The sequence below is a fragment of the Ambystoma mexicanum genome, chromosome 2q (genome assembly GCF_040938575.1).
Source record: "Ambystoma mexicanum isolate Mex_15411 chromosome 2q, UKY_AmexF1_1, whole genome shotgun sequence".
Classification (NCBI taxonomy): domain Eukaryota; kingdom Metazoa; phylum Chordata; class Amphibia; order Caudata; family Ambystomatidae; genus Ambystoma; species Ambystoma mexicanum.
In genome coordinates, this window is record NC_090924.1 from 556,423,537 (window position 1) to 556,449,516 (window position 25,980).

The 25,980-nt window shown below is 46.5% G+C and overlaps 1 protein-coding gene across 1 annotated transcript in view; it reads left to right on the forward strand.

Annotated features, from left to right (window-relative positions):
- Positions 1 to 8,349: 8,349 nt before the first annotated feature.
- Positions 8,350 to 25,980, forward strand: part of AQP1 (aquaporin 1 (Colton blood group)) — a 43,857-nt gene continuing 26,226 nt past the window's right edge. The window contains exon 1 of the mRNA XM_069647707.1: positions 8,350 to 8,803. Within this exon, the coding sequence (XP_069503808.1) occupies positions 8,414 to 8,803 (390 nt within the window). The 5' untranslated portion in view covers positions 8,350 to 8,413. The remainder of the gene's footprint in view (positions 8,804 to 25,980) is intronic.

Sequence of the window (25,980 nt, forward strand, 5' to 3'; positions counted from 1 at the left end):
TTTTTCTGCCATAACTTTGTTCTTGTTACTCTCAAAAAGGGTACCACAGCTTTTCCCCCCTTTCTCCCTGAGTTAGTTGGATTTTGTTATGGGGTTTAGTTCTGAAGGGTCGTTCTGCCTGAACAGGATCAGCTATGCTCTGGCCTGGCAGTGGAATCTGGAATCTTTGCAGAATGAATATTAAATGTCTGTATACGCAGGAGCTGGAAAATTCAGAAGAGTGTCTGTGTCTCTGTGAGCTTCCCCCTTTTATAAGGTGGGTGACATCACAGGATTTACCATGGGGGCAGGCTTTGGCTGGACATGCCTCTAAACAACTGGATTGGTCAAGGTTTATTGTTACCGCCTTCCTGTCAGCCGGTTTGACTTTAGAGACATGACATCAGTTTTATGGTGTGGGTTTACCATGCCCAGGCCCTCCCACAGCTAAGTTTGCCAAAAATCAGTTTTGACATAAATTGCACATTTTTACAGTTATGGTGCTTTCGCAAGTCATATAGGCAAATTGCATATTTCACACAGAGCATAATACTCCCACTCCCAAGTTTGTAGGACTTTGTTTCACCCTTCTAATAATCTTTCAGCATTTTCAGTGGGAAATATTTTACCTAAAAATCTATAATTTTATAGATGTATACCTATTATCACAAAGCATCTTAGTTTTGAATTCAAAGTGGCACCATATATACTTTCCTCAGAATATATAATTTTCTGCCCTTTCCATCCCCAACATGCTAGTGATTGAATGATATTTTATTTCTATTGTGCACGTACACAAGTGTTTCAGAGCACGACAAGGCAAGGGAGGGGAACAGGGGAGAACAAAACAGCGATCTTACTAGGCCCAGTGACATTGAGAACTCGCAAGTGCATTGGAGAGGGGGGAGGGGAAAAGTGCATGGAAGGGGGAGAGGTGGGAAGTGCGAAGCAGAGGAGAAACAGATAAATAACAATAAATTAATAATAAAGGCAACAAACAGTGGTAATGCAGCCAGCAATTTGCAAGTGCTAGGTTTAAGGCAGCAGACAGGGTAGGTCTGATAAGTGCAAGAAGAAAAAGGGGGGCTGTATGGGTACAGATACAGACCCCAGTGCAAGGGGTGGCCCGGAGGCAGTGCGGGAGGGTGGCAGGATGAGCAGGTACCTGGGCCCAAAGGACAGAGGGTGGCCAGGTGCATGGTGCCAAGAGAGAACAGATCAGCCGGGGAGAGGGGGAGCGAAGGCAGAAGAAAAGAGGCAGGTCTTGAGGTGCTTTTGGAACATGAGATGGTTCTCCTCATGTTTTAGAGTGGCAGGGAGGCTGTTCCAGAGGGAGGCCCCAGACGATGACAGAGATCTACCCCCAGCTTGTTTCTTAGAAAACCGACTGACCCTGAGGAAGTTGGAGGTAGAGGAGCAAAGAGCTCAAGAGGGGAGGTATTTGCGGAGGGATAGCTGAAGGTATTTTGGACCCAGGCTCCAGAAAGCCTTGTGGACAATGCAGAGGGTTTTGAATTTAATCCTTGCATCCACTGGGAGCCAGTGGAGAGATTTCAGAGCTGGAGAGATACGATCCCAGGGCTTGAGGCCAAGGACAAGTCTCGCAGTCCTGTTCTGGATTAGTTGCAGAGGGCGGAGAGTAGGGGCAGGTAGATTTAGAAAGAGGCTGTTACAAGAGTCCAAGCTAGAGAGAACCAGAGCTTGGGATACCATGAGCTTCTGGGGGAAGGAGAGGAAAGACAGAGTACCTCTGAGGAGGTGCAGTCGGAAATTTGACTTTTTAGAGACCTCAGAGATGTGGGCGGAGAAGGAAAGGGAGGAGTCAAAGATGATCCCGAGGTTCTTAGCCTCGCAGGTGGCGGTAGGAGGAGGGCCAAGGGAGGCCAGCCAGAGAGTGAGGGGAAATGATGGTGAAGGTGTGCCGATGAGGAGGATCTCCGTCTTGCTGGCATTCAGACAAAGATCATTGGCGGCACCCCAAACTTGAATGGCAGTTAGGCAATCAGATATGAGAGAGGGAGAGGAGGTGGCAGAGGGCAGCCTGAAAATGAATTGAGTGTCGTCAGCGTAGCACTGGAAATTTGAGCAGAAAATGGCAATGCAGTGGGCGAGAGTTGCCAGGTATTGATTGAAAAGCCAGGGCGAGAGGTTAGACCCCTTGGGGAACACCACAGGTAGAGAGGAAGATAGATGAAAGGAAGGACCCAAGTTGGACTTGGGAGGGTCGATCTGAGAGGAAAGAGGTCAGCCAGGCCAGAGCCTGATCAGTGATACCCAGGTTTTCACAGAGACGGTTGAGCAGGATGGTATGGTTGACCGTGTTGAAGGCAGAAGAGAGATCGAGGAGGATGAGGACAGAGGGAATGTTAGAGCCAAGGTTGGAGAGCAGATCTTCACAGATGTTCAGTAGAGCAGTTTCCGTGCTTCTGGCATCTCTGAAGCCAGACTGGTGGTCATGGAGACAGCCAACAGAATTGGAATGAAGGTTAAGCTGAGAGATGGCCAACTTTTCCAGGAATTTGCCAAGAAAGGGAGTAATGGAAATTGGGCGATAGTTAGCTGGACAAGAAGGATCAGCTGTGGGTTTCTTGAGAAGAGGATGCACAAAGGAGTGCTTCAGAAGGGAGGGGAAGGATCCAGAGGCAAAGGAGTGGTTGCAAAAATCAGCAGGGGCCGGAGTGAGGATGTCAATGTGGTCCTTGATGGTTTTAGAGGAACACGGATGATCCTGTTTTGAAGAGGCTTTCATAGATCGGACTTGTCTAGCAACCTTGTCAGGGGTGAAAAGAGGAAAGGACGAGAAGGATGGTGGTAGGGTGGCTAAAGGAGGGTCAGCAAGCACAGATGGAGAGGGAAGAGGAGGGGTGTGGGTGGAGAGGGTGGACAGGATGTCCTGGCTTTTTTAAATAAAGTGGGAGGCAAGGGCATTGCAAAGGGCCTGGGAGGCAACAGGAGGGTAGAGACTGCAGCAGGTTTGGCCAGCTCCTTGCAGATAAGAGTTCGGCCGAGTTGTTAGATGCCGCAGAGACACAAGCTTGAATGTGGATGCTCTTCTTGGTGAGGACAGAGAGTCGGTATTGTCTTTGTACCAGGCGAAAGGCCAGTTTGTCAGAGGATGAACAGGAAGTCCTCCATTTCCTCTCAGCTGCCCTACACTTACGTTCAAGTCTAGCTAGGTCAGAGTCATACCAGGAATTGCACTTGAACGCTACCATGTCTTAATTTAATGCCACGGAAATTGCATTTGAACTGTAAACCTTTCACATTACCGTGTGGTCCGGTTGTAGAAATAACAGTCTTAAAGTTTATTAATTAAAATAGTCTTTTGAGCCAGATGGGCTGGCCTTTGTCTTCCAAATATGGTCATTTCTTTCCAGGCCACAACCAAATGTCAGTTTAGCCCAGTGCTGCCTTGAAGTTTGTCTTTGAAGCTCTCCAGTTCAATTTGAGGGGAGGGGCAACTTGAAATTTCACACTTATGTGTCCCAGAAATCTATTGTACCAGGCCAAAGCCCAGCCACAAAGTCTGACGAGCGTGTGAGATGCTTCCTCTTGGTACATTCATAGTTTTCAAGGGGTTGGCCCCTTTGGGGGAAGGCACATCCTGTTCCCAGAAAGCAAATGTCATTTGAAGCCAGGGCAGGAAACCTGTTCTTTGGCTTCAGCAAATTAAATGCACTCATTTATGTACTTATTTATTTTTTTCTGAATCAGAAGCAAGTCTGTTGAAATAAAATCCCATATATGTTTTCAAACAAAACACTCTTTACATTTCTAGGTAAGGACAGGGCCTTAGCTCAACAATTTACTTTTAAACAGACATTTTCTTATTTGCAAAAAGCAACGCTTTTTACATGTGGTGAATTTTCCCTTTGCTATCAGTTCCAATGTGGTTTCCTCTCCCATCTAGATTCTAAACATTATTTGCAGCCCTAGTTAATTTCTCTTACACAACAGTCTGTTCAAGGCAAAGGTCACCTGACACTCATGTAATCATAGAGAAATAGGGCTTCTTTTGAAGAGTTCAGCTGTGATATTTTGTGTCAAAGTACAGCATTTTTCTGTACGGCTGGGAGTAAAGTTCTTGGTGATTCCACAGATCTTGCCTGACACAACCTGTCATTCAATGAGAAATGCCCCTTTTTATTGGAGCACCACCTGAATATGGCTGGGCACAGCTGGGTCTTTGTCTAGGAATCTGTTTGAAAGATGTCAAAGTTTTACCATCAAAGAAAATAATAGTAGTGATCACAATATACTGTTTCGAACAATACTAAATCATAATAAAAACAACATTTAGAAAACATCAGAAGACATAATAATAAACAATGGAAAGAACAGAATTGCGACCTTCTGCAGAGGAGGAATAATATTGAATATAAAACTCCAAAATTGTATTGTTATTCTGCATGATGATGAAATAAGAATAGCATGCAATCAATCAAATTTTATTGACTTCATATGCCACCTAAATACACCCTAGAATGGGAATGAAAAAAACATATCTTTGATGATGCCACTTGACCAAAAAAAGAGAATTAAGAAAAGCAGAATGAATACTTCAGAGAAGACATTTAACAGGAGAAATGTAGGCACACAGTAAATCTACTAAGGAATTGTTATAAGAATTGGTTGGAGGGAAATAAGCAACTGCACCACCAAAAAGATGGAGAACTTATGTTAAGAGCACTGAAACAGACACATTCCAGAAATGTTTGGTCTCTTATTAATTCAACATTGAATCCACAGAGCAATGACCAAAGCAATTTCATTACAGAAAATATATGACAGAAACACCTCAGTACTCAGTACAAATAAAAACAATGATGAAGCTAAAGGAATACCATAATGAAGGTTTCTGGGAATTAAATCTGACTGTGGAACTAGTTCAGCAAGCAATCAAGTATGCTTCATTCTCAAGAGCAGCTGTACCAAATGGATTAACTATAAAATCTTAAAATCTGAGAGCAAAACTTGATCAAACGTTTTAACAGTTCTATTCAAAGAGGTCATAATACTCCAGCCACCTTCGTTGGACCTGGTCAAATCACAGCCAGTGGTACATTTTTTTTTTGCCAAATTACCCCCTCACATTATGAATTAACATAATATTCACAGGTAACCCTATGGTACCCTTTTCCTGTGGATACCACTACGGACCTTCAGCCAGTACTACGACCAGGCCGAACCTAATAACCTAAAGTTCACTGTTGATATTACAAAGGTAGGCCCTTTGTATGCAGCTCCCTATCACAGCTAATTCCTGTGCTGTCACCCCTCTTTTGACACACACATTTGTCATCTGTTTCCTTAGGCGTTCACATTGTTTGGTCAACATTTAACCACGTCCTGATGACAGTTTGGATCCTTCATCTGCTATCATTTAGGTCTTGGTGAAGGCTGACTCCATCCCGAACCAGAAACACGAACAGGATTATGTGTCGACAACAATAGCATACTACTATTTTGAAAGTAGTATATGAATTTGCACAAAATAATTTATGCTACTAACCCGTACTTGATTGTGGAGTATAAACCGTTCTTTGTTCCCCGCTAGGGCTTACATGTTTTTAAGGTTCAATTTTGTTATTGTGGACCTACAGATTTTAGATTTGTGTCCAAACCTATGAATACATTTAAGTGTTTTTACTCAAGCTTTCAAGCCCTTTTAGTGACCACCAACAGCTAGTATTTCTTAAACCTAGCTAACTGCTCCTCTAGGCCTACCTATTTTGCACGTTCGAACAGGGGTAGCTGCTGACTCTTCCTTGTTTGTTTCCCTTTATGTAAATTGCCTTTTTGAGTCAAGCCCCCCCCTTCAACAAAAAAGAAGGCCCCCTTGTTTGCCCTATCTTTACCTTATATTTACTGACTGGAAAAGCCAACAGGAGTATGTTTTTATATGGTAATGCTGGTAATGCTTATGGTAAATCTGGTAATGCTTATGGTAATGCTTGGCGCAATCTGCATGCACAGGTTTTGTCATAGCCAGCATGAAAATATTGTTATACTGGCATATAGCAAGGCATCATAAAAATGCATTGGAAAATGCTGCTGTGCACGGTTGTTGACTTGCATTTATTGGATTTTGTCCTGTGCTACCACTCAAAACTGATTGCAAATCATGTCGTTTTTTTACCCAATTTTGCACAGAAAGTGTGCTGTAAAACACACCATTTTAAACCACTAATGTTGTCAGGGGGCACCCCCCCCCCCCCACCACAGTCCCCTGAACCTCTCTTGGTTGGTTTGGGCTCCCTTGCCCACATATTGGTGGCATATTTTAACGACTCTCAAATTCAAAAAATCAGCAGCAGCCCCCGGGTGGGGAATATCTTTCAGAAGGCCAGGTGTTTCTGTTTTGGAGGGAGGATTAGAGAAAATATAAGGGTGGTGGTGGGGTTGCATAATGCTATGTGTCGCTTTGGTTTGAGGTGGAGGTGGAAGGTAACTGTTGCCATGTTGTGGATGGAGGGGGCCCACAAGCACTTCTGGTGCTTTTGCGGAGACAGACGTGAGTCAGGCAGGGTGGGAGGAAGCCAGGGAATTATTTGGTGGGGAGTGCTTCTGAGGAACTAGGGGAGGTGTTCCCTATGTTGTGTATGCTTCCCTCACAGCTCCACTCTGCACCCCCTCCAATGGGCCATAGTCGCAGTGCAGATGATTCGGGGAGACACTTTATACAGTTGCCGACGCACACCCATCAATAACAGGTGCATATCAGTTTGTGGCTCTCAGTCACATCCACAAACGTCACTCTCCTTGTCCATCAGATGTCACACAGAACCTCTCTGTGGAAAAGAACCACTGCTCATCATTTCACGTGTACTATTTGACATTCACACTCCCTTTCATCCTAAACTCTAGATAAGTGTGCATTTCTCGAGTCTGCGCACTAGGACGACGATGAAATCATTACAACGAACTATAGCCAGTTTTACCAAATAAGATTCTCTTTCCACCAGTGCCCCTCTTTCGCCACCAATCACCGGTTGCATAAAACGCGTGTTCCAATGCATCTCAAGACACAGCAACCCAAAGCACTGTGCGAAATATCTACTTGTTCCAATTAAACTTAGAGGTCGAGTGCGGCAGCATTGAGGCCTCCACTGCTTGCTCGGAGTCTCCACTTCTGCAGCTTCCTCCAGAGCCCTTCTTCAAGTGTGCTCCAAGCCCTTCTGGTGCGTCTGATAGGTTCCCTGCAGTGCTGTTCCATGAGGGAAAACGTGCCCTCCTTACTGTGGCTGTAAACGTGCTTCGTTTGGCGACACGTCTTGCAAGTTAACCGCTCGTGTCCTTCTGACTGCCCCCGTTTCCTTTCACGGAATGCGCGCTTCAGCCGGGCGGTGAGAATCCCTATTGTGCCAAGTGATTATAACCAAGACAACACTGTCCCACTTGCAGATGCCACTCCTGCCCCCGTTTGCAACATGAGATAACTGGAACACGGAGGGCTGCTTACATCAGCCGGGCCCCGGTGTCCCTGGCAGCCTGCACTACATATCTGAAGTTTTACATTCACTGCTGCAACGTGGCCGTGCCATGCTTGGTGTTTTCTGAAGGCACACATCCCAAAACATGTAGAGTTTTCAATAAAAAGGACGTAGGTTTCATATGTTCAGGAAGCTTTTAGAACGGCAGAGGGTCCTGAAGAATGTGAAAGAATTGGGAAAAAACACCACCTGAGTTTATGTTTCACTGATTCGATTTAATGAGAACTTTTTTTTATTAAAAAAAAAAAAGATTTTGACGAAAGCTACTTTTACAAGGAAAGTTGTGCAAGGGTGTGTGTAGAGCACACAAGAACCGTGATGGGATATAGGAACCCAGTTTAACGTTTGCTTCCAATTGTCTTCGACCAAATCTAACACCTGCGTGCGTTCTTGTTTCAAAGTCACCGTCTGACAGAAGAGAGCTGGATTTGCTTCGGCTCTCTCCCTATCCTCCCTTTTCCTGAAGGCAAAGTGCCCGCGGAGATACCCACCCAGCAGCGTCCAAGAGTGGCTGGCAAAAGCATTTGCTGCAAAGTTTCTCCGGCGAACAATGGGGAGACAGCGTAAAGCTTCCTCGGCGGCCCCTCGCGCATAACCAGCAGCAACAACATTTTGCAAAGTGCTGCATTTCAAAAGCACTCCCAAGCAATCTTTCTTTTTAAAAAATTTTTGTATTTAAGAACGAATAGGGCTGGAATACACAGGAGCTGAGACCGGAGCTATTAAGTATGTGGAAAAGAGGAAAAAAAACTGGCAGGCTCCTGGTGCCTCCCATCGGTCGAGCAGTCAGCATCGCTGGAAATGTTCTTTCCTTCTTGAATGCAACACACCCCCTTCCTCCTCCAGACCACCCAATGCCCTATAAATAATCCCACAGCTCCCACTTGCCTCCAGATTCCCCCTCAGACGCAGCAGGCAAAAAAACAGAGAGTGCAGGAAAGATGGCCAGCGAATTGAAGAAGAAAGCCTTCTGGAGGGCCGTGGTGGCAGAGTTCATAGCCATGGGCATCTTTGTGTTTATCAGCATTGGCTCGGCCCTCGGCTACCAGTTCCCCCTCAATGGCAACGTTACGGCGACCGCACCCCAAGACAACGTCAAGGTGTCGCTGGCCTTCGGTCTGGCCATCGCCACCATGGCTCAGAGTGTGGGCCACGTGAGCGGTGCCCACCTCAACCCCGCCGTGACCCTGGGCTGCCTGTTGAGCTGCCAGATCAGCATCCTCAAGGCAGTCATGTACATTACTGCCCAGTGCCTGGGGGCAGTGGTGGCCACTGCTATTCTCTATGGGGTGACGGCCTCGCTCCCTGAAAACTCTCTGGGCCTCAACCAGGTAAGTCCTATTACCCTTTTCTTCCCCATTGATGAAATGGATCCGTTAGAAAACAACACATTGAACTTAAATCTTATATCACCTTGACCACTTAGAATAGTGTTCCACCCTTTTCTTGTATAATCAATTGGTCTGACGTTGCTTACGCTACTAAACACCAACTCTACCTTGCACTGTAAAAGTGACATTAGATCACTTGAGTGGTCAACATCGTGCTTCAGGAAAAGCACAACTTAAGATGCGATAGCACCATGTGTCACAGCATAGCATAGTGCACTGGGGTGTTGGTTAAGCTATCCTGCAAAGAAGAGCCAGTCCCTTTGGGGCCATCATATTATAAACAATGCAGCCCTCTCTTGATCAGATTTGACAAACTGAAACTTTTTATTTCCAACTTCACCTTTTATTTGGGAAGCCACTTGTTTGTGGCAGCAGAGAACCAGGCACTAAAGCTCAGTGACATCGTGTAGCTGCTGCAGAGAAATCTTTGTGGATGCTTCAGGCCACCGATCCAGCTCCCAGCAGCCTGTCCTCCCTCCTCTTGGTGGCATGCATAATGTGGCGTTTGGCATGCACAGTGCCATGTTTAGTGTCGGAAAGAGGTAGACTGTTGGCTGGTTATGGGACAGGGAACTATTTGAATGCCCAGATAGTGCCAAAAGCATCCGACACAGCCTTTTGTCCCGTCAGCCTGTTAATGGAAGAGGTTGTGCCATGCAAATGAAGCGTAACATAACGTGAAGCACAAATCCAAGCCACGTTTGCATTGTTGATGTACAATCTGAAACTCAGATGCCCTTGGTAACAAAAAGTAAGTAAGGAGAGGGGAGACCCTTCTTTTCGTGCTTTCTTTCAGATGGCGGCATTTTGGATTTCATAGTCGTGCTTTCCATTGATCCTGTTGACTTACATTAGTTATGAATCACTTGCTTAATATCACACAATAAATCAGCTCACATATTTTCAAACTAGTTCACTTTCACAGTTGAACTATTTCTTTCACGTGCACATATGTTGGCCAGTAGCACAGGCATGCATGCGTCCTGGCATTGTATTGTTTTGCAGTGGGTGATGCCCGTGGGCGACCCCCCATGGACACTTTGCAATGAACACGCCATGGGCTGAGGTTTCTTTACCGTAAGGGTATAGCGAAGACGGATGAAATCGCCAGTCTTTAAATTGACACACACACGCGCGCGCGCGCAGGCACGTGCGTGCGCACGCACACACACAAACGCGCTCACACACAAACATATATACCCGATGGTGGTTTGTGATTGCAAAAAATATACATTTAACATGACAACAGTGTGGGGGTTATTCTCCCAACCACAAAGCAGTGAGCAGTTCTCCACATTCCATGATAAATCAATTCATGGAAGGATATAAGCACGAGTTTCTGGTTAAAAAAAAAGGCTGCTACACGATTGCTTCCTGGTTCAAGGAATAGGAAGGTGGCCCGTGCAATCTGTCTCTCGATGACGCTCAGAAACCTGCTCTACACATCGAACATTTTTCAGGCTGCACTTTGATACTTTTGCACCACGTCAGGGTCATGATCATTCCTTGACCTGCCAGAGAGCCTCTGCCAGGGAGAGGTCCCCCCTTCCGCTTTCCATGCATTTGTTTGGCGAAAGACTATTAGTGAGCTCCTACTGCCCCTCTGATGCACATAACACAGCCACACACCTGGTAATGCCATTTGATAAGCAATGTTTTGTGACTTGGCTATTGTCACTACTAGCGATGTGAGGCCTAGTGTTGCCTACTCCTCCCCACCCTGCCCAGCTCGTGCCAGTTCATTTAAGCTTAAATAAGATTCCCACCCCATCTTCCTGCCTACCACGTTCCTCGTCAGTAATGATGGATCTGGTCTCTCTTTGGCTTCCCACTTCATTTCCCCGATTCCACTCCTTGTCCAGTCGGAACACCACACAATTCGCCAAACTGCGGCCACGCCTCAGCCCTGGGAGATCACTACAGTAGCACCGCCCCACCCCGCCTAGCCTCATCTTAACCATGGATCAGGCATTATCACAATAGAACATGGCGCGAAGTGCTGGACAACTTGATAGTGTGTATTCATTTTCAGGAAAAATGTGGGCAGTGTCATGAATTAACGCCCTGTGCAGCTGATCATTTAAACCAATGCCACTGACTAAATACACTTCAAAATTCTTCATTTGTCACACATTTTACAATAAAATAAGCCCTTCAGTACTACTCATAAGGTTTTTTGCAGAAAGGCATATGTTGCGCTTCCGTGCCTTTCTTAATACATATGGGCCAAAGTTCCCCCAAAAGTTCATAGCCCCGGGGTGCTGGAAATTACAGAAGAGCTCTGTGGCCTTTTTCTGGGGCTAGGCTGCAGGTCGAGTAAGGCCATGGACCCTCGAAGTGACTTTAAATGTTATACACACACACAGGGGATTTTAACCATCGTAGTGGATGCCATTTCTGTGGTAGTGCTTTGCCAGAAATATTGTCCAACATAATCATCAGTAATCAGTGCGCAGGACTAAGCAGAAACATTCACTTCATCCATTTAATACATCCTCAGCACTCCCTCAGTGGCTATGCAGTGGAATTCACTTTATGCTATTTTAATGGTAACACAATTCATGCCTTCAATTGACTGTAAAGTATTGAAGTCACTGAAGCATGTTACCTCATGCAGTGTTAAACAGAGGCCAGTCAGTAGGGTAAGTAACTTTTTTTGCAATATTGGCATCCTGGGTGGGTGTGGCAGCCTATCAGCTTGCTCCAAATGTGTACTGGAACTACCAATCCAAGCCCATATTCGAACTTTGTTGAGTGCTGCTGGCACCCGTGGGCATTTCTATGCCATCACCGGAAATAGCAATGCCACATCGGTTGCCCCCTACCTCTTCCTGATCTATCCCTTGCCTGGACCTTCATAAACCTGTCAAAGGGCGACGCTCTTCTCCAAGCCCCTTTCCTCACCTCCACGCCTCTGCTTCCTCTGCCTCGACAGCTCCGTCCACGAACATCATGGAAATGGAAGAAAGGTTCTGCTCACGCTTCAATTTCCATCTTCCTAATGGCCCGTTGGCTCACTGCGGGTACATCTTACGTATTTCTGCACGCATTACTACACTAGTACATCAAGGTTGTAGCCTAAGGATGCTAATCACAATAGAACCCACAGACAGCAGTGGGCTTGATCAGCAGGTAATGGCAGTAGGACAGGGGTTAGCAACCTTCGGCTCTCCAGAAGTTTTGGACTGTGACTCCCATGATCCCTGGTCATTGACTATGCTGCTTAGTGCTGATGTTGCTTGTAGATCAAAACATCCGGAGAGACAAAGGTTGCAGACCCCTGCAGTAGGGCCTGCCATTAAGGCCCTCGCTTCACTGAAACCGATAACTTGGGCCCCGGGCTGTTACCGACAAATCAAGCCTTCCGCCCTGGGTATAATTCCTGAAGTGACTAACTCCACACATTAGTAAACTCACCAGAACTTACTCAGCTCATGCACTGTTAAAAACAACATTCCTAAAAGCATCCAATAGAAATGGTGGGAGGGAGGTTGAGCGCTCGGTGAGTGCATCCGTGCCAAGGGCAACATCCATAACTCGATTGTCGGGAAGAACTGCCAGTACACTGTCTCTATCGCCCTCCAACGTGATGTCCGTCAATACTTTCATTTCCCCTCCCTTTTGAACTCGTTTCCTTCCCTGCAAGTGAACCTTTCCTTCTGTCTATCTACATCTCTTTCTCTGCCTCCCGGCTCTTTCTCCCTCTCATACTTTTTCTCTTGTTTCTTCGCTGTTTCGGTTTACTTTCTTTGTCCCTGTTTCTTTCTCCATGTCTCTCTCTTTCTGTCTCACACTCTCTGACCATCTCTGTTTTTTTTCCCTCTGCCTTTCTGTCTTTATACATGTATGTCTTCCCTTGCATTGGAGGTTGTGTAAGGCAAAGAAACCACAGGGTATCTTGCAACCAGGATACCTATGTAGGCTAACTCCATGCTGTTGTCCCCCATCATTCAATAGCACATGATGGGCAATGATTACTGCCTGAGGAAAAGACTCAAGTGGTTCTGAAAAACAGAAACAGATAGGTATCCCAATAACTGTATCATTAATCTGTATAATGTGTTGATCAGTGCAGTGTCCCTGGTGTGAATAGTAAGGCATTCTGTAATGACTGGTTGTTGAATGCAGAACCCCAAAGCGCTTAGGTGGGGCGGGATTAACGAGCCAGAGCACCGGCAGCTTCCAACCCCCGCCCAGAGCGTGGGCTAACCCCCAGACTTGCAGTGAGAGGGCTGCCTTCGCAGCAACTTGAGGAGCAAATGGAGAAGCAGGTACAGAAAAATGAATGCTAGCAATACACCCGCCAAGATGTGTCAGTGCCTTTTTGTGAGGGGTTAGTGGGCGAGGTGGGGACAATACTAGCATTGTGAACGGGCTGCATGCAGGGGTCGGCGCCACAGATGAAGAAACAAAGGGACCATGCGCTCTCTTCCCACCACCCGCACCTCAATTTACATCTCCTCCACTCCCCTCCCCACCCCAGTGCCAGCAGCCCTTACCTGTTTCCGCCTCGTTCCTCACCAGTGCCGAAACACTTGCTGTTGAGGGCCTTCCCTCCACCAGCAAAGGCCATGTAGTTCCCTTCTTCCTATGTCCATGGCTGCCATTTTGGTTTATAGTATTTTATTCAGGTGACAAACGGTAACCTTGCTCAACTTAAAAAAAAACAAAACACTTTTAGCACCCCGGAAACCATGCTGATGTGATAACAGCAAACCCCCCTGCATGAGAAGACATTACTGGACGAGTAATGGCGAATGGCCCACGTGAAGGCCCTTTCCTCATTCCAGTGAGTACTCGGGCCCAGCCCCTTCTTAACTGATAATGCCCTGCTCAGGGGCGTTGCTAGGGGGGGCTAAGGGGGCTATAGCCCCTGATCTTTTGGTTGTAGCCCTGGATAGAATCTCAGGAGCTACAGCCAAAAGACTAGCTAGCCCGCAGTCCCAACAGTTCTGACATCAGCGTAGCCCCGGGTCTTTTCCAGACCTAGCAATTATGTCAGGGTTTATTGTTTAAATAAAGGCATCTTATTAGAAGAAAGTGCCTCGTGTTACCCCGTGCATCTTTCAATGATCCCTACCGCGGCCCACCTACAAACCCCTCTCCATCTAATGCACTTTAGGCAATTTGCATCGGACCGCTGCCTGGTAGGAGCACTTTTGAGGTTATTGGTTGTTTCTAAATACCAGGAAAGCACAAGCTAGGCGCCACCGACGAAAAGAGCAAGGAATGAGCGGGAGCTACAATCACAGCACCACGCCCCCTCAGCCTCACTTCCGGGCCGCGCTGTTGTTATTTCACATCGCGCTTCAAGGCAAAGGACAAGGACTTTCTGCCAAGAGCGCGAGGAGAAGGGCCCTTAACTGGGCGCACGCAGTGTACAGCCCTGTACTTACTGTACGGCGAGAAAGCCGGGACAAACGACCGATTGTTTCCACGGAGGAAGTGCGCTGCTGGAGTGCCTTGGCATCACATTGGGAAAAGCAGATATGGCCTCTAAACAAGATCTCTCCACGTGGTAAAACGTGTGAAATGCTTAGCACCTTAGAGCACGCTCCCCAACACGTGTTTTTTTTAATTTAATTGGAGACTCACACGCTCAACAAGACCTCAAACCTTTGCACATTAGCAAAACTCTCGTTTGACTGAGTGGACCTTGACCTGGCTATGTCATAGTTCTGCAACGCAAAACCTTCCATGCTATTGTCTTCTGAATCAGCGTCCCTACACAGGGAAAGCTAATAGCAGGGAAAGCCAATAGTTTTGGCTTTTGCATAATGAAAACCTTTCAACACACACACACACTGGGCCTCATTACAATGAGTGCGGTAGAGGGTTAACGGCGCCGGTAGAGCTGCCGGCGCCGTTAACCCTCTACCGCCTCATTACGAGGTCTGCTCGCGGGTCCCGCTAAGGACGTCTGATAAAACCAGGCATCCTTAGCGGGACCCGCTAGCAGACCAGGATGCTAACAACAGGCCCGTCATTAACGGGCCCGTTGTTTGCATCCTCCCCATTCCCATTGAGCCCTATGGGGGCTCAAATGGGAATGTGGATCTACTGGGTCCGGGTCCCGCGAAAGGGAATTACCGGGCCCTCCAAGGTCGGAATGGCCCAGTATTTCCCCATTTCAGGAACCCGGTACCCGGTATGGGGGTAGCCATGCCGCTAAAGGCGGCATGGCTACCTCCAAACTCGTTATGAGGCCCACTGCCTCTCTCTCTCTCACACTAGTAGTGTGGATGGGGTTCACAGAAGTCTGAAAGCAGAGAGGAGAGTGGGGCACACAAGGGGAATGAGTCAGTTATAAGCAGTGCCGGCCTTAGTGGCGTCAGTGCCCCGGGCAGATAAAGAACAATTTGGCACCTCCCCACCCCGCCGCACCCCTGGTCAATTGGGGGGTCGGATGCACCAGATTTTTCGTTTCAATGGTGGGTGAAGGCGTCCTTTTAAATGCACTCACGGGAGCTGGCACATTTAACAACAATTTATTAAGATGATTATCTCCCGACTCCCGCAATGGAGCAAGGAGGTAATTATCTTAATAGGGTGCCAGCACCCTATTATTGTTAAAGGCGCCCACTTCGGCAAGCGCATTTCATTTCAAAAGGACACTTCTCCCACCACGCCAGCTCGGGGTAACCCTTAAAAGGCTCCTCCGAGCTGGCACCCTGGGAGGCTAATGGCGCCCTGGGCGGTCGTCTGGCCCGCCCTGTCCTAAGGCCGACTCTTGTTATAAGCATCAGCCACACACACACACGTTTTGGCTGCATATAAATATCATCATAGGCCTGAACACTCTGACCCTTTGCAAGGTGTTTCCATCGAATCACCTGGACCTCCAATCATTTGCCATGCACTGCCGTTATAAAAAACGGTTTTACCGCCATCTGCTACATTTCTCATGATATGCCAAGGTACTCGTATTAGTTGTGTGCACGCATGTAACGTATACAAGACAAACTTTGCTGGGCAGCAACAGAGCGCTGCACATAGGCGATACTATCAAGGGGTTAGAGCTAGGATGCAGGATTAGCAGAGGCGGTGGAAGTAACCGTTATCCTATGCTCGGATATTGCCATTTCTGTGAGATATTGGGCCTCATTCCGAGTACGGCGCTAACCAATGGCGCTATTAACGCCTTGGTTGACGCCGTACCCGGACCGGCAGCGCCTTGGTGGATGGCGGAATTACCGCCCCATTCCAAGGTTGGCGGGGCGGTAATTCCCCAATCCCCATTTACCCTTCCCCATTCCCATTTTGCCCCATAGGTCATAATGGGAGTGGGGAAGGCGTTAATTACGCCACCGTAAATTACGGTGGCGTAATTAACATCAAGGTCCCTTAGCGCCATGGTTTTTAACACCTGCTAAAAGCAGGTGTTAAAACCTCCATGGCGCAAAGGGAACTCGGAGTATGGCGGTAAGGGATTAGCGCCACCGCTCTCGTTAGCGGTGGCCGCTATCCCTTACCGCCATACTCGGAATGAGGCCCATTGCCATGATGTGTTTAGGTAAAGAACCATGTGGGAGGAAGACAAGGTATTGACCTCATACTCACAAGCACTAACATTATTAGCCACAATATTATCAGTTGCGGCCATTGTATGTCCAGGTACCCATAGAATTTTCCAAGCATTGCCTTGGTGTGCTGCGTTCCTCCGCTACATTTGACATTTCAACATCCAATGCCCAGGGATAGAATGTACATGCAGTCTGTGGAACCAGCTGTTAAATAATTTACACCAGACTGTCTTTTGGAGAGAACGTTTTCTCTCCTCTTGTTTTGTCTTCATGTGAAAACTGTGCACTCAATCTAATACCCCTTGGGGGCACACGGTTTTTTTTAAAGTGTGGAATGATCCAGAAGAAATAAAATTGTCATAATCAGTCCTGAGATACTCACACACGTGGTTACTCTTCTTTTATTTTTAAAACAGCTTTTTGTCTGCTCCATGGCCTTGACTTTTAGGCTTAGGCAGCTACAGTTTATATAACACCTTGAATTTCTAGGTATGTGTGTTCTCCCTGAACACCATGACCGCTTTTCTTCTTATTCTATCCTTTCATAGATAAGCGGCGCACCAGCGGCTCCTTGGATTACGTGCGAGGTGCAGGGACAGATAGAGGTGTGTGCTGTCCCTTTCTTTTGCCCAAGCTCTCTTTTTTGTGATTAGTAGTCCTGGCCCGATACATGAGTGGAGAGAGTACTAAGTCTGTGTAATGCTCAATGTTGTGTCGAGTGTTCTGTCCTGTTTGGGTGTTATATGAAGCACAGTTGACAGACCACACAGTACGGAGAACTAGGTGCCCCCGGTCTTTGTTTTCAGGGATTGAATGTGCCAATCATTATATCACATGCAAGGTATTGTCATGAAATGTGTATGTACTTTATGATTTCCCAGGAAATGCCATTACATACCCATGTGCTAACATCGCATGCCAGGTACTACTCGCATATGCCCAGGTAATCACATCCCATGCCTGGCATTGGTATCATATCCCAGGACATTCACACCCTTTGACAAATATTATAATCGTTTGCCCAGTTACTCATACCATTTGTCAACTATTGCCATTCATTACCCAGGTATGAACACTACTTTGCATTATGTGCCTGCTTACTCGCATAGCTTTATAGGTATTGCTATTATATGCCAAGGCACTCAAAGCATATTGACACTGTTGCCCTTATATGCTTCGGTACCTACACAATGTGCCAGGTTTTTTCATAAAATGGCCATGCATTTCCCATGGGTTGGCACGATTTCAGAGCTGTTCCCAAGACATGATACACTATGATACTTTATGTTAGATATTGCTTGTATACACCAGGTATTACCAGAATATGCCTTGGTACCAGTACCACACATCAGCAGTTGATATCCTTGTCCAGGTACTCCCAGGTTTGCAAGGTTTTGGCATCATATGCCCAAGTACTCACACCAACTGGAAAGTTTTACATTAAATGCCCAGATACTAAATCCATTTCAAGAATTTTACGTGAATTACCCAGTTGATGGCAGAGGAGCAAATACACCCTGCACTCTCCGACTTAGTCCCAGTGGCCATGTCTCCAAGGCACCGTCCTTGCATAGAGGAATGAGTGCAGATGGGGCTACAAAGGAAGCAGCATGGGTGCCACACTCTTATGTCACACAAGCAGTGCAAGGCGCCTTTTGTAACACTAATACGGCATCATTGCTTTGTTTCAGCTCCCCGGCAGTGCTACTAAAAACAGGGCCCTGCAAGAGCAGAACAAGAAGAGGGAGTGCAGGTATTGTACACTCACCTTAAAGACAGTGTACAGTTTCCATGAGTGAGCGTCCATCAGGAGAAAAGGGGCACAGAGGTAGGATACCTCCTGCCTGTTTCCAACTCTGGAAGTCCCTTTTGCCTTCCACTTCCACACCTCCTAGTACAGGGGTCTTGAACTTTTGGCGCTCCAGATATTTTGCACTACAACTTCCATGATCCTTTACCATTGACTATGGTGGCTAGGGCCGACGAGAGAAGTAGCACAAAACATCTGGTGAGCCAAAGGTTGCAGACCTTTGTCCTAGTGAGATGGATGCAATAATAGTTATTTCACCACTTGCAGATACACAAGACAACAGATCAATGTTAGTGGTTTCTATTAAAGGGTACATGTAGTCTGTCTTCTCTGACAATGAATGTTGTTTGGTCATTCCTACCTAAAAGAAATAGTGGAAAGAGAGGGCTCACTACAAGTCCATCTCCGTACAAAACAACAATAAAAACATCTCTGGTTTAATTTTTCTGCAGACGAAGAGGCATACAATAAATAACACATGGGGCCAGATTATCACAAATTTGCATTTGTTCTCAAAAATTGAGCAAATTAATGTATTTTGTATTTTTAAGCCAAAGCTCCATACATAGAATCATAAAAACAGTACAATAAAATGAATAATGCAAGTAACAATGTAAGAGCAATTATCCATGTATGTCAGATTGGAGGAAAAAGGGTGTTCAGTGAGGCACAGAATAAAGAATGTGAAGAAATAGAACAAAGATAAAGTGGGAGAATATTTCAGTGTAAAAGAGCTAACAAAGAAAAAGAACAAAAACGTGATTGAGCAAAAGGAGGATGAGGGACTACAAGAAGAATTTGAGAATGGCAGCGAAGAGAACACGAAGGAATATATAATTGTACCAGGGATGAAAGATAGACAGGCTCAAGGCTGTGAAGAGATTTGAAGACAATACAAAAAATGTAATTTAAGTCGAGAATGAAATGTGAGCCAGCCAAGGGTTGCGAAAGAGAAAACAATAGAGTCACGAGGAGAGAGGAGATAAAGAAGCTGAAAAAACCCTCACTGGATCCTTTAATCCTGACTAACTATTGGCTGATCTCTCTTCTTCCCCTTTTCATGAAACTCTTAGAATTTCTGGTGGTTCCTCTTCTTTCTGCTTTTCTGGAGTGATCGATTGGTCTTGATCCTTTCCAGGCAGGGTTCTGGCCCGGACGGGACACAGATAGTGTCCTGGTGTCAGTGCTTGACGAACTGGCCATGTTGGTGGACAGAGGTAGAGTGGGTACCCTGATACTGCTTGACTTATCTGCAGCATTTGATATCATTGACCACTCCATCCTGCTGTCCCACCCTGTACTGTCTGGCCTCTCTGGGCCAGTCTAGGCTTGGTTCGCCTTGCTTCTGGCGGACCGGGGTCAGTCGTTGTCTCTCCCACCATTTCTTTGGGTCCCTCACTCTATTTCACGTGGTGTCCCACAGGTTTCTGCCCTGCCCCCAATGTTGTTTAACTTCTGTACACTGGTTGCCCTCATCCGCTTCCAGTGCTATGCCTCTGCTGACGACACTCAGATCCTGTCCGCTTAGATCCTGACAAGACTGAGCTGTTGCGGCGGTTGAGCGGGTGCCTGGAGGCAGTGAAGGGTTGGATGGACAGCAACTGCCTGAAGCTGAACGGGGACAAGGCAGACGTTCTGGTGGAAGGTTCCTCTTCTCAGACCTCTCCTTAGGGTTCTTCTTTTTGGCCATTTGCCGTGGGGCCTTTTCCCATCCCAGTATCGGTGGTCAAAATTCTTGGTGTCTGTCTCTCTTCTTCACTTGCCATGGCTTCCCAGGTAGGGACAATGTGCAAAATGGCTTTTTATTCCCTGAAGGTGCTCCGTAAAATCTTAGCATTTCTACCGGTGGCACTGCAACCACAGGTGGTCTCCTCTATGATTATGAGCCGCATTGACTACTGTAATGATATATCTTGCTCAGCCCAAGGGTCTTACCTATCAGCTTCAGCATCTACAGAATAAGGTGGCCAGGGTGGCCCCTCTATCGCCCTATGGTGCCCATATTAGCCCGGTTCTCTGCTCTCTGCACTGGCTTCCGGTGACGGAATGGATTTGATTTAAATGGCTGTGTTTGGTCCATCAGGCATATAACGGGCAAGGAGCAATATTTCTACAGGATACATTGCTGCCCTATACTCCAAGTCGGACCCTTCGATCTGTTGTGGACAATCATGTGGTCATTGCAAATTTTGGCAATCTCGTGTAGGAGGCCGTGCCTTTTCAGTAGTAGCCGGAAAGCTCTGGAATGACCTCCCTGTCACTCTTCGAAGGGTCGAGAATCATTTATCCTTTCGGCGACTAATTAAAACCCTTCTGTTCTAGGCTGCTTGGCCCTTGGTTCGTTCTGGGACTGTCCCAGCTCTAAGATGCCCTTGGATGTGCGTGTGCTCTATAAATGACTATAACATAACATAACAGAGTAAACTAAACGTTCAAGAAGTTTGGAAAGATATGGCAAAAGAGAAATGGGAACGAAAATTGGAAGCAAGAGAAGAATCAGAGGAAGGTTTTTTTTAAGATAGGAAGAATAGACACATGCTTAAAAGAGTGGGAAACAGAAGTGAAAAGACACATTGTAAAAAAGGTAGTAAGGTAAGAGACAAGAGAGGGATAGATTCTAGGAATAAGTACAGAGGGCATAGGTTCGAGCGGGGAAGCAGTGGGATGAGCTTGAGTTTATAAGAGAGATGTCTCTTCATTAGAGATTTGGGAGAAACAGGAAATAGTGGTGTTAGGAAGCAAAAGAGAAATAGGAGTAGCAAAAGGAGAAATAGAAGTCTCCATAGCAGTATGAAGAGAAGCCACCTTTGAGGAGTAAAATAGGCAAGGTCAGAAGCAGATAAAGTGCAACTACTAGAGTGATCAGGAGTGGAAGGAGAAAGAAGATGTGAAAGAGTTTGAAATACATGTTTAGGTTGAGTTGATTGAGCATGTAAAAGGTCAGAAAACCATCACTGAGACTTCCATCATAGAGAGCAAGGTAAGAGGAATAAGATAATGGATCGCCCTCTGACCTGGAATTGTGCCAGTATCTTTCAAGGCGACGGAAGGCAGGCCGCATATCGGAGAGATGAGAGGAAAGCCAAGGGTCAGGGGGTTTACAAGAAGGATAGAGTGTAAACCATCCCAGAGAGCATGGTAAGAGGGATAAGATAATTGATCGCCCTCTGACCTGGAATTGTGCCAGAATCTTTCAAGGCGACGGAATGCAGGCCGCATATCAGAGAGATGAGAGGAAAGCCAGGGGTGAGGGGGTTTACGAGAAGGATAGAATGTCGAGGTAGGATAGAGACCACCCAAAGAAGAAGAAAGGGAGGATGATAAAGTAGAAGCAGCCTCATCAGCAGATAAGGTAGAAAAAGAAGTGTGAGTTGGAAGAGCAGCAATACATGAGGAGACAAACAAAGGAGTGTTAAAAGCGCGTAAGATACACCGACTGTAGGATGTTATAGTGGGAGAAAAAGGATCAGATACAGAAAGGGATGGAAATATTGAAAAAGAAGAAGATAATAGTCACAGAGATAGACTGGAAACGCAGATATCGAAGATGTAGAAAGAGAGGAAGTAAAAACAAGAGCCAAGCAAGAGCCTGAGTTAGCACCAATTCTGCTGATTTGATAATATGGAGCAGAGCAAACAGGTTTGACGCCAGTACATATTATTTAAAAACGTGTTCACTAGGCCATGAATGGGGGCGATATTACCCGAGGCGGAAAGCCAACCCAGTCGGTAATGGCCAGCTGCCAATTTAAGGCCCAAGCAAAGCGAGGGTCCTTTAATTCGTGCAGCGGTGCTGTTACCGATGGCGGCAGGTGGGTAATATCATCTTTAGCACCCGTGTAGTTCACTACGTGGGTGCTAATGGAATGTCTCTAAAGAAAAATTTCAAAATAAACTTACCTTGCTGAGTGGCCCGCGGTGCATCGGGTTTCCCAAGTCCGTTTTCAGTGTTGATGACTGTGACATCATAAACATTGAAAACAGACTTGGGGTACCTCACCTACTTAGGTTACTATTTTTTAAAACAAATTACACACTGTTAGCACCCGCGTAGGCAACTACATGGGTGCTAAAAGGTGAGGAGGGGTGGGAAAGCAAAGGAGGATCGGGGTAAGGAAAATGGCACTGGCTAAGGGCACCCAAGCTGCTCGGAATGCGCTCTTGTACTAGACAATACAGCCCGTGTTGCGAGCATCCTGATTGGCCAGCGCCCCCAAGTTCCAAGGAGCTAATGAAGAAGACATTTTTATGTACGAATATAATAAACATATGTCTTTTTATGTTACGCCACATTCATGATACAAAAACAATCTGACTAATTTCTGCGCGAGTGCAAACATTTATAGATAATATGGATTGTGGTAAAACCTGTTTGCTCCATTCCGTATCATCAAAGCTTTTGCACACTTTTTAGCACCCATGCAAATGTTAGAAAATCCACCCCTGGTGCAAGTTTACCGTAAACTAGCGGCAACACGAATGCATGTTTTTGTCTCGGCAAATGAAATGTGGTCATACACAATGCATTAGCACTCCTGCAAAATCCATTGTGCCCGATTCATGGAAGCGGTTTATAATGACGCAATCCCATTGTAAAGCACTCTGTGAATCAGACCCACTTGTCACTAGTGCTAATGAAACTGTGCATGCGCACTGTTTAAACACATCAAATGCATTTGCGCTCTGCAGGTTTTCCGGGAATTGGCCCTCATTACAACACTGGCGGTAACCCATGGCGCTATTAGCAGCATGGTTGCTGCCGGTGTTGTAACGAGTCCTCCAATGTTCAATGGGGAATTACCACCCCATTCCAAGGTTGGCGGGGCGGTAATTCCCCACTGAACATTGGCCCTTCCCCATTCCCATTTTTGCCCCATAGGGCTCAATGGGACTGGGGAAGGCGGTAATCACGGTACCACAGATTGCGGTACCGTAATTACCTCGAAGGTCCCTTTGCGGGTCCCTACTTTGACGGCTGGTCCAGACTAGCCGTTCAGGTCGGGTCCCGCAAGGTACCTCGTAATTAGGCGCTAAAGGGTTAACGGCGCCGCAGCCTTTTACGGCGCCTTTAACCCCTTAGCACCAGGGTCGTAATGACCCCCATTGTCAGGTGCATCCCTTGCTCCTCTTATTTGCATTATGCTAGTGTTGACGCTTGCAGGTAGCAATTGGCAGGAGAATATCCACCCATAATCAAAGAAACTGTTTTGTGCTTTCCTGTGGGTCTCTATTATATCATGGCACCAAATACTACAGTGGAATTCAGGCTTAAGGGCCTGATTTATGGAATTATTGGGAAAGGTTCAAAGTGACTTTGCATTGCTGAAAAGTGACTTTGCACTACCGACCCAAACCTTGATTCATGGTGCAGTGCAAGGTTCATTTTGTACGGCAAAAATGACTTTGCACTGACTTTGCACTACAAAAATACACTTTGCACAGTTGCATGAATCAGGGTTTCTCAAACAGTGTTTGTGGGCAGTGCAAAGTCACTTTTCAGCAGTGCAAAGTCACTTTGAACCGTACAAAAAAGTTCCATGAATCGGGCTCATAATGTTGGGAATGTGCTGCCTGTAACAACGGCATCCACTTCTGCGTCCGATAAATAGGGTTCAGCAGAGGGGTCGCACTTCCAGAATCAGGAAACGAGTCTCCAGTGGTGCTTCACGTGATCACAGCGGGATTTCCGAAAGAATTAGGGACCGATTCATGGAATACTTAACACGGTGCAAAGTCACTTTGCACTGCCAACACACACCCTGATTCATGGAACTGTGCAGAGTGTATTTTTACAGTGCAAAGTCACTTTTTACTGCAAAAATGACTTTGCACAGTTCCATGAATCAGGTGCAAAGTGACTTTGCACTGTGCTAAAAATTCCATGAATTGGGCACTATATCTTTAACTGTACAACAGGGCACGCTTTACTCCATGAAAAATACATCCTAGATAGGGACCCAGCATGAGTGTTACACCCTAATTTGACTGTTTCCTCGGAAGCATCTTCTCACCCACCAGTAGCTTTTTGGCCTATTGGTTGTCTGTTTATCTCCAGTAGAATAATACATCCAGATGTCAGTGAGGACGGTCCTGTGATCCGCCATCTTTAAAATCGATGACATACACCTGTTTCTGGTCTACTGCATCATTGTCTTGTGTGTTGGGGAATAATTGTTCTACTAAGCTGCAGGGCATTATCAGAAATCAGGTAAGTACCACCTCCGAAAGGGCATCTTTGTCGTCGTCCCACCCCCGCAGACAGAAATGGAGAGCTGAAGAGTAAACATCAAGTTGCGGCCTTGACCCACACAGAAGCCCCTAATTGTGTCCATGCATGGAAGACCATGGCAGCACCACTAGACCTCTGCCTGTCTTGGGATGTACACTACGCCAGCATTCCCGAACATATGACACCCCCTTATCTCGTTGCAATTGCCAGAAACAGAAGGAGTGGGAAAGTCAATGAGGAAGAGGAACAGTATGTTAATGTTAATGTTAAAGGACATTTGTACCGCGCACTATCACCACCGGAGTGGTCCCCTGGTGCTCTGGCGGCTCTGAAAGAGGAGGGGAGGTTGAGTTAGTGGGAGGAGGCAGGAAAAGTGCAAGAGAGCAGTGATGTGCTGTTGGCGGCCTCAACCCGGTGGGTCCGTTGGCTGAGCCTAGGGTGTTTGCGGCTGGTAGTCGTCGTGTACTGTTGTGCAAGACTATGTGTGTTTTTGTTTTGTTGTTGAAATGTAGTGAAGTTTGTGCGGCTTGTTGTGCTTTAGGTTTTGGTTGTGTTTGGTTTGGAGTTTGAGAGGTGTATGCAAAAAGGGAAACTGTTAGTAGGGTTGGTTAGTTTGCGTCTCTATCCTGAATTGAGGCGCTCGGCTTGCGTAGTCTCCCCTGATGCGGCTCTGTCCTGATCTGGGTCCGACTGGCATACAAGGTTACTTACTCCTCTGGCCCCCACCTCTAACATGCTCTCTCATAGCTCCCCTTATCCTCCCTTCATACTCCTGTGGCCAGTGCACCTGCCAGTAGGCAAACAAGGCACCTACGGTGCCTTTTAGAACAGGTGGCCGCGTGGCAGTGAGTTGCCTGGGGCAGGAGCCCCTTGCCTTCCTATCTTAAAGGGAGCTGCTAAGAACGGCCCTGCTGCCTGCACCATACTATGGCATGGGCAGCAAGACAACGCCTGACATGTATGACAGGTGGTAGGCAGCAGACAGGTGCACACATTGTACACTGTCTTTTGCATACCACAGTCAACTGTATGTAGAGGCCAATGGCCTGTGGCACGTGTCATCTTCTTCATGGTCTCCTCCCCCTAACATTGCATCCTCCTGCTATGGTGGTCTCAAGTCCTTCTTTGGTTTTCTCCCTGAAAATGTGAGTCTAACTAGTATATTCAAACTTGCCAACTGCTCCTTTCCTTGGCCTTGCACCATCCTCCGCCTGGGCTCAGCCATGATCTACTTCATTTGAAACAAGTGGGAAGGCGTCCTGCCACTTCCTTTGGAGCCGTTTACCTACGTGTTTTGGTAAAGGCTAAATTCTTTCGCATGTTAAGTATGGCAGTGGTTTGTTATTTGGCTGACTGTCATAGGTATTCTAAAAAGACGAGCAAGAAAAGCCCTTCAAGAGTGCATCATAGCATGCTTTTATTATTTTGCTAATGCTAATAGGTGCACAAACATATTTTACACATTTAGAATTTTTCAAGAAATACTGCTATTTCATAATATACATTTTAGATCAAAATACATTCATTCCGGGGTTTAAATTGGCTTCTCGATGTT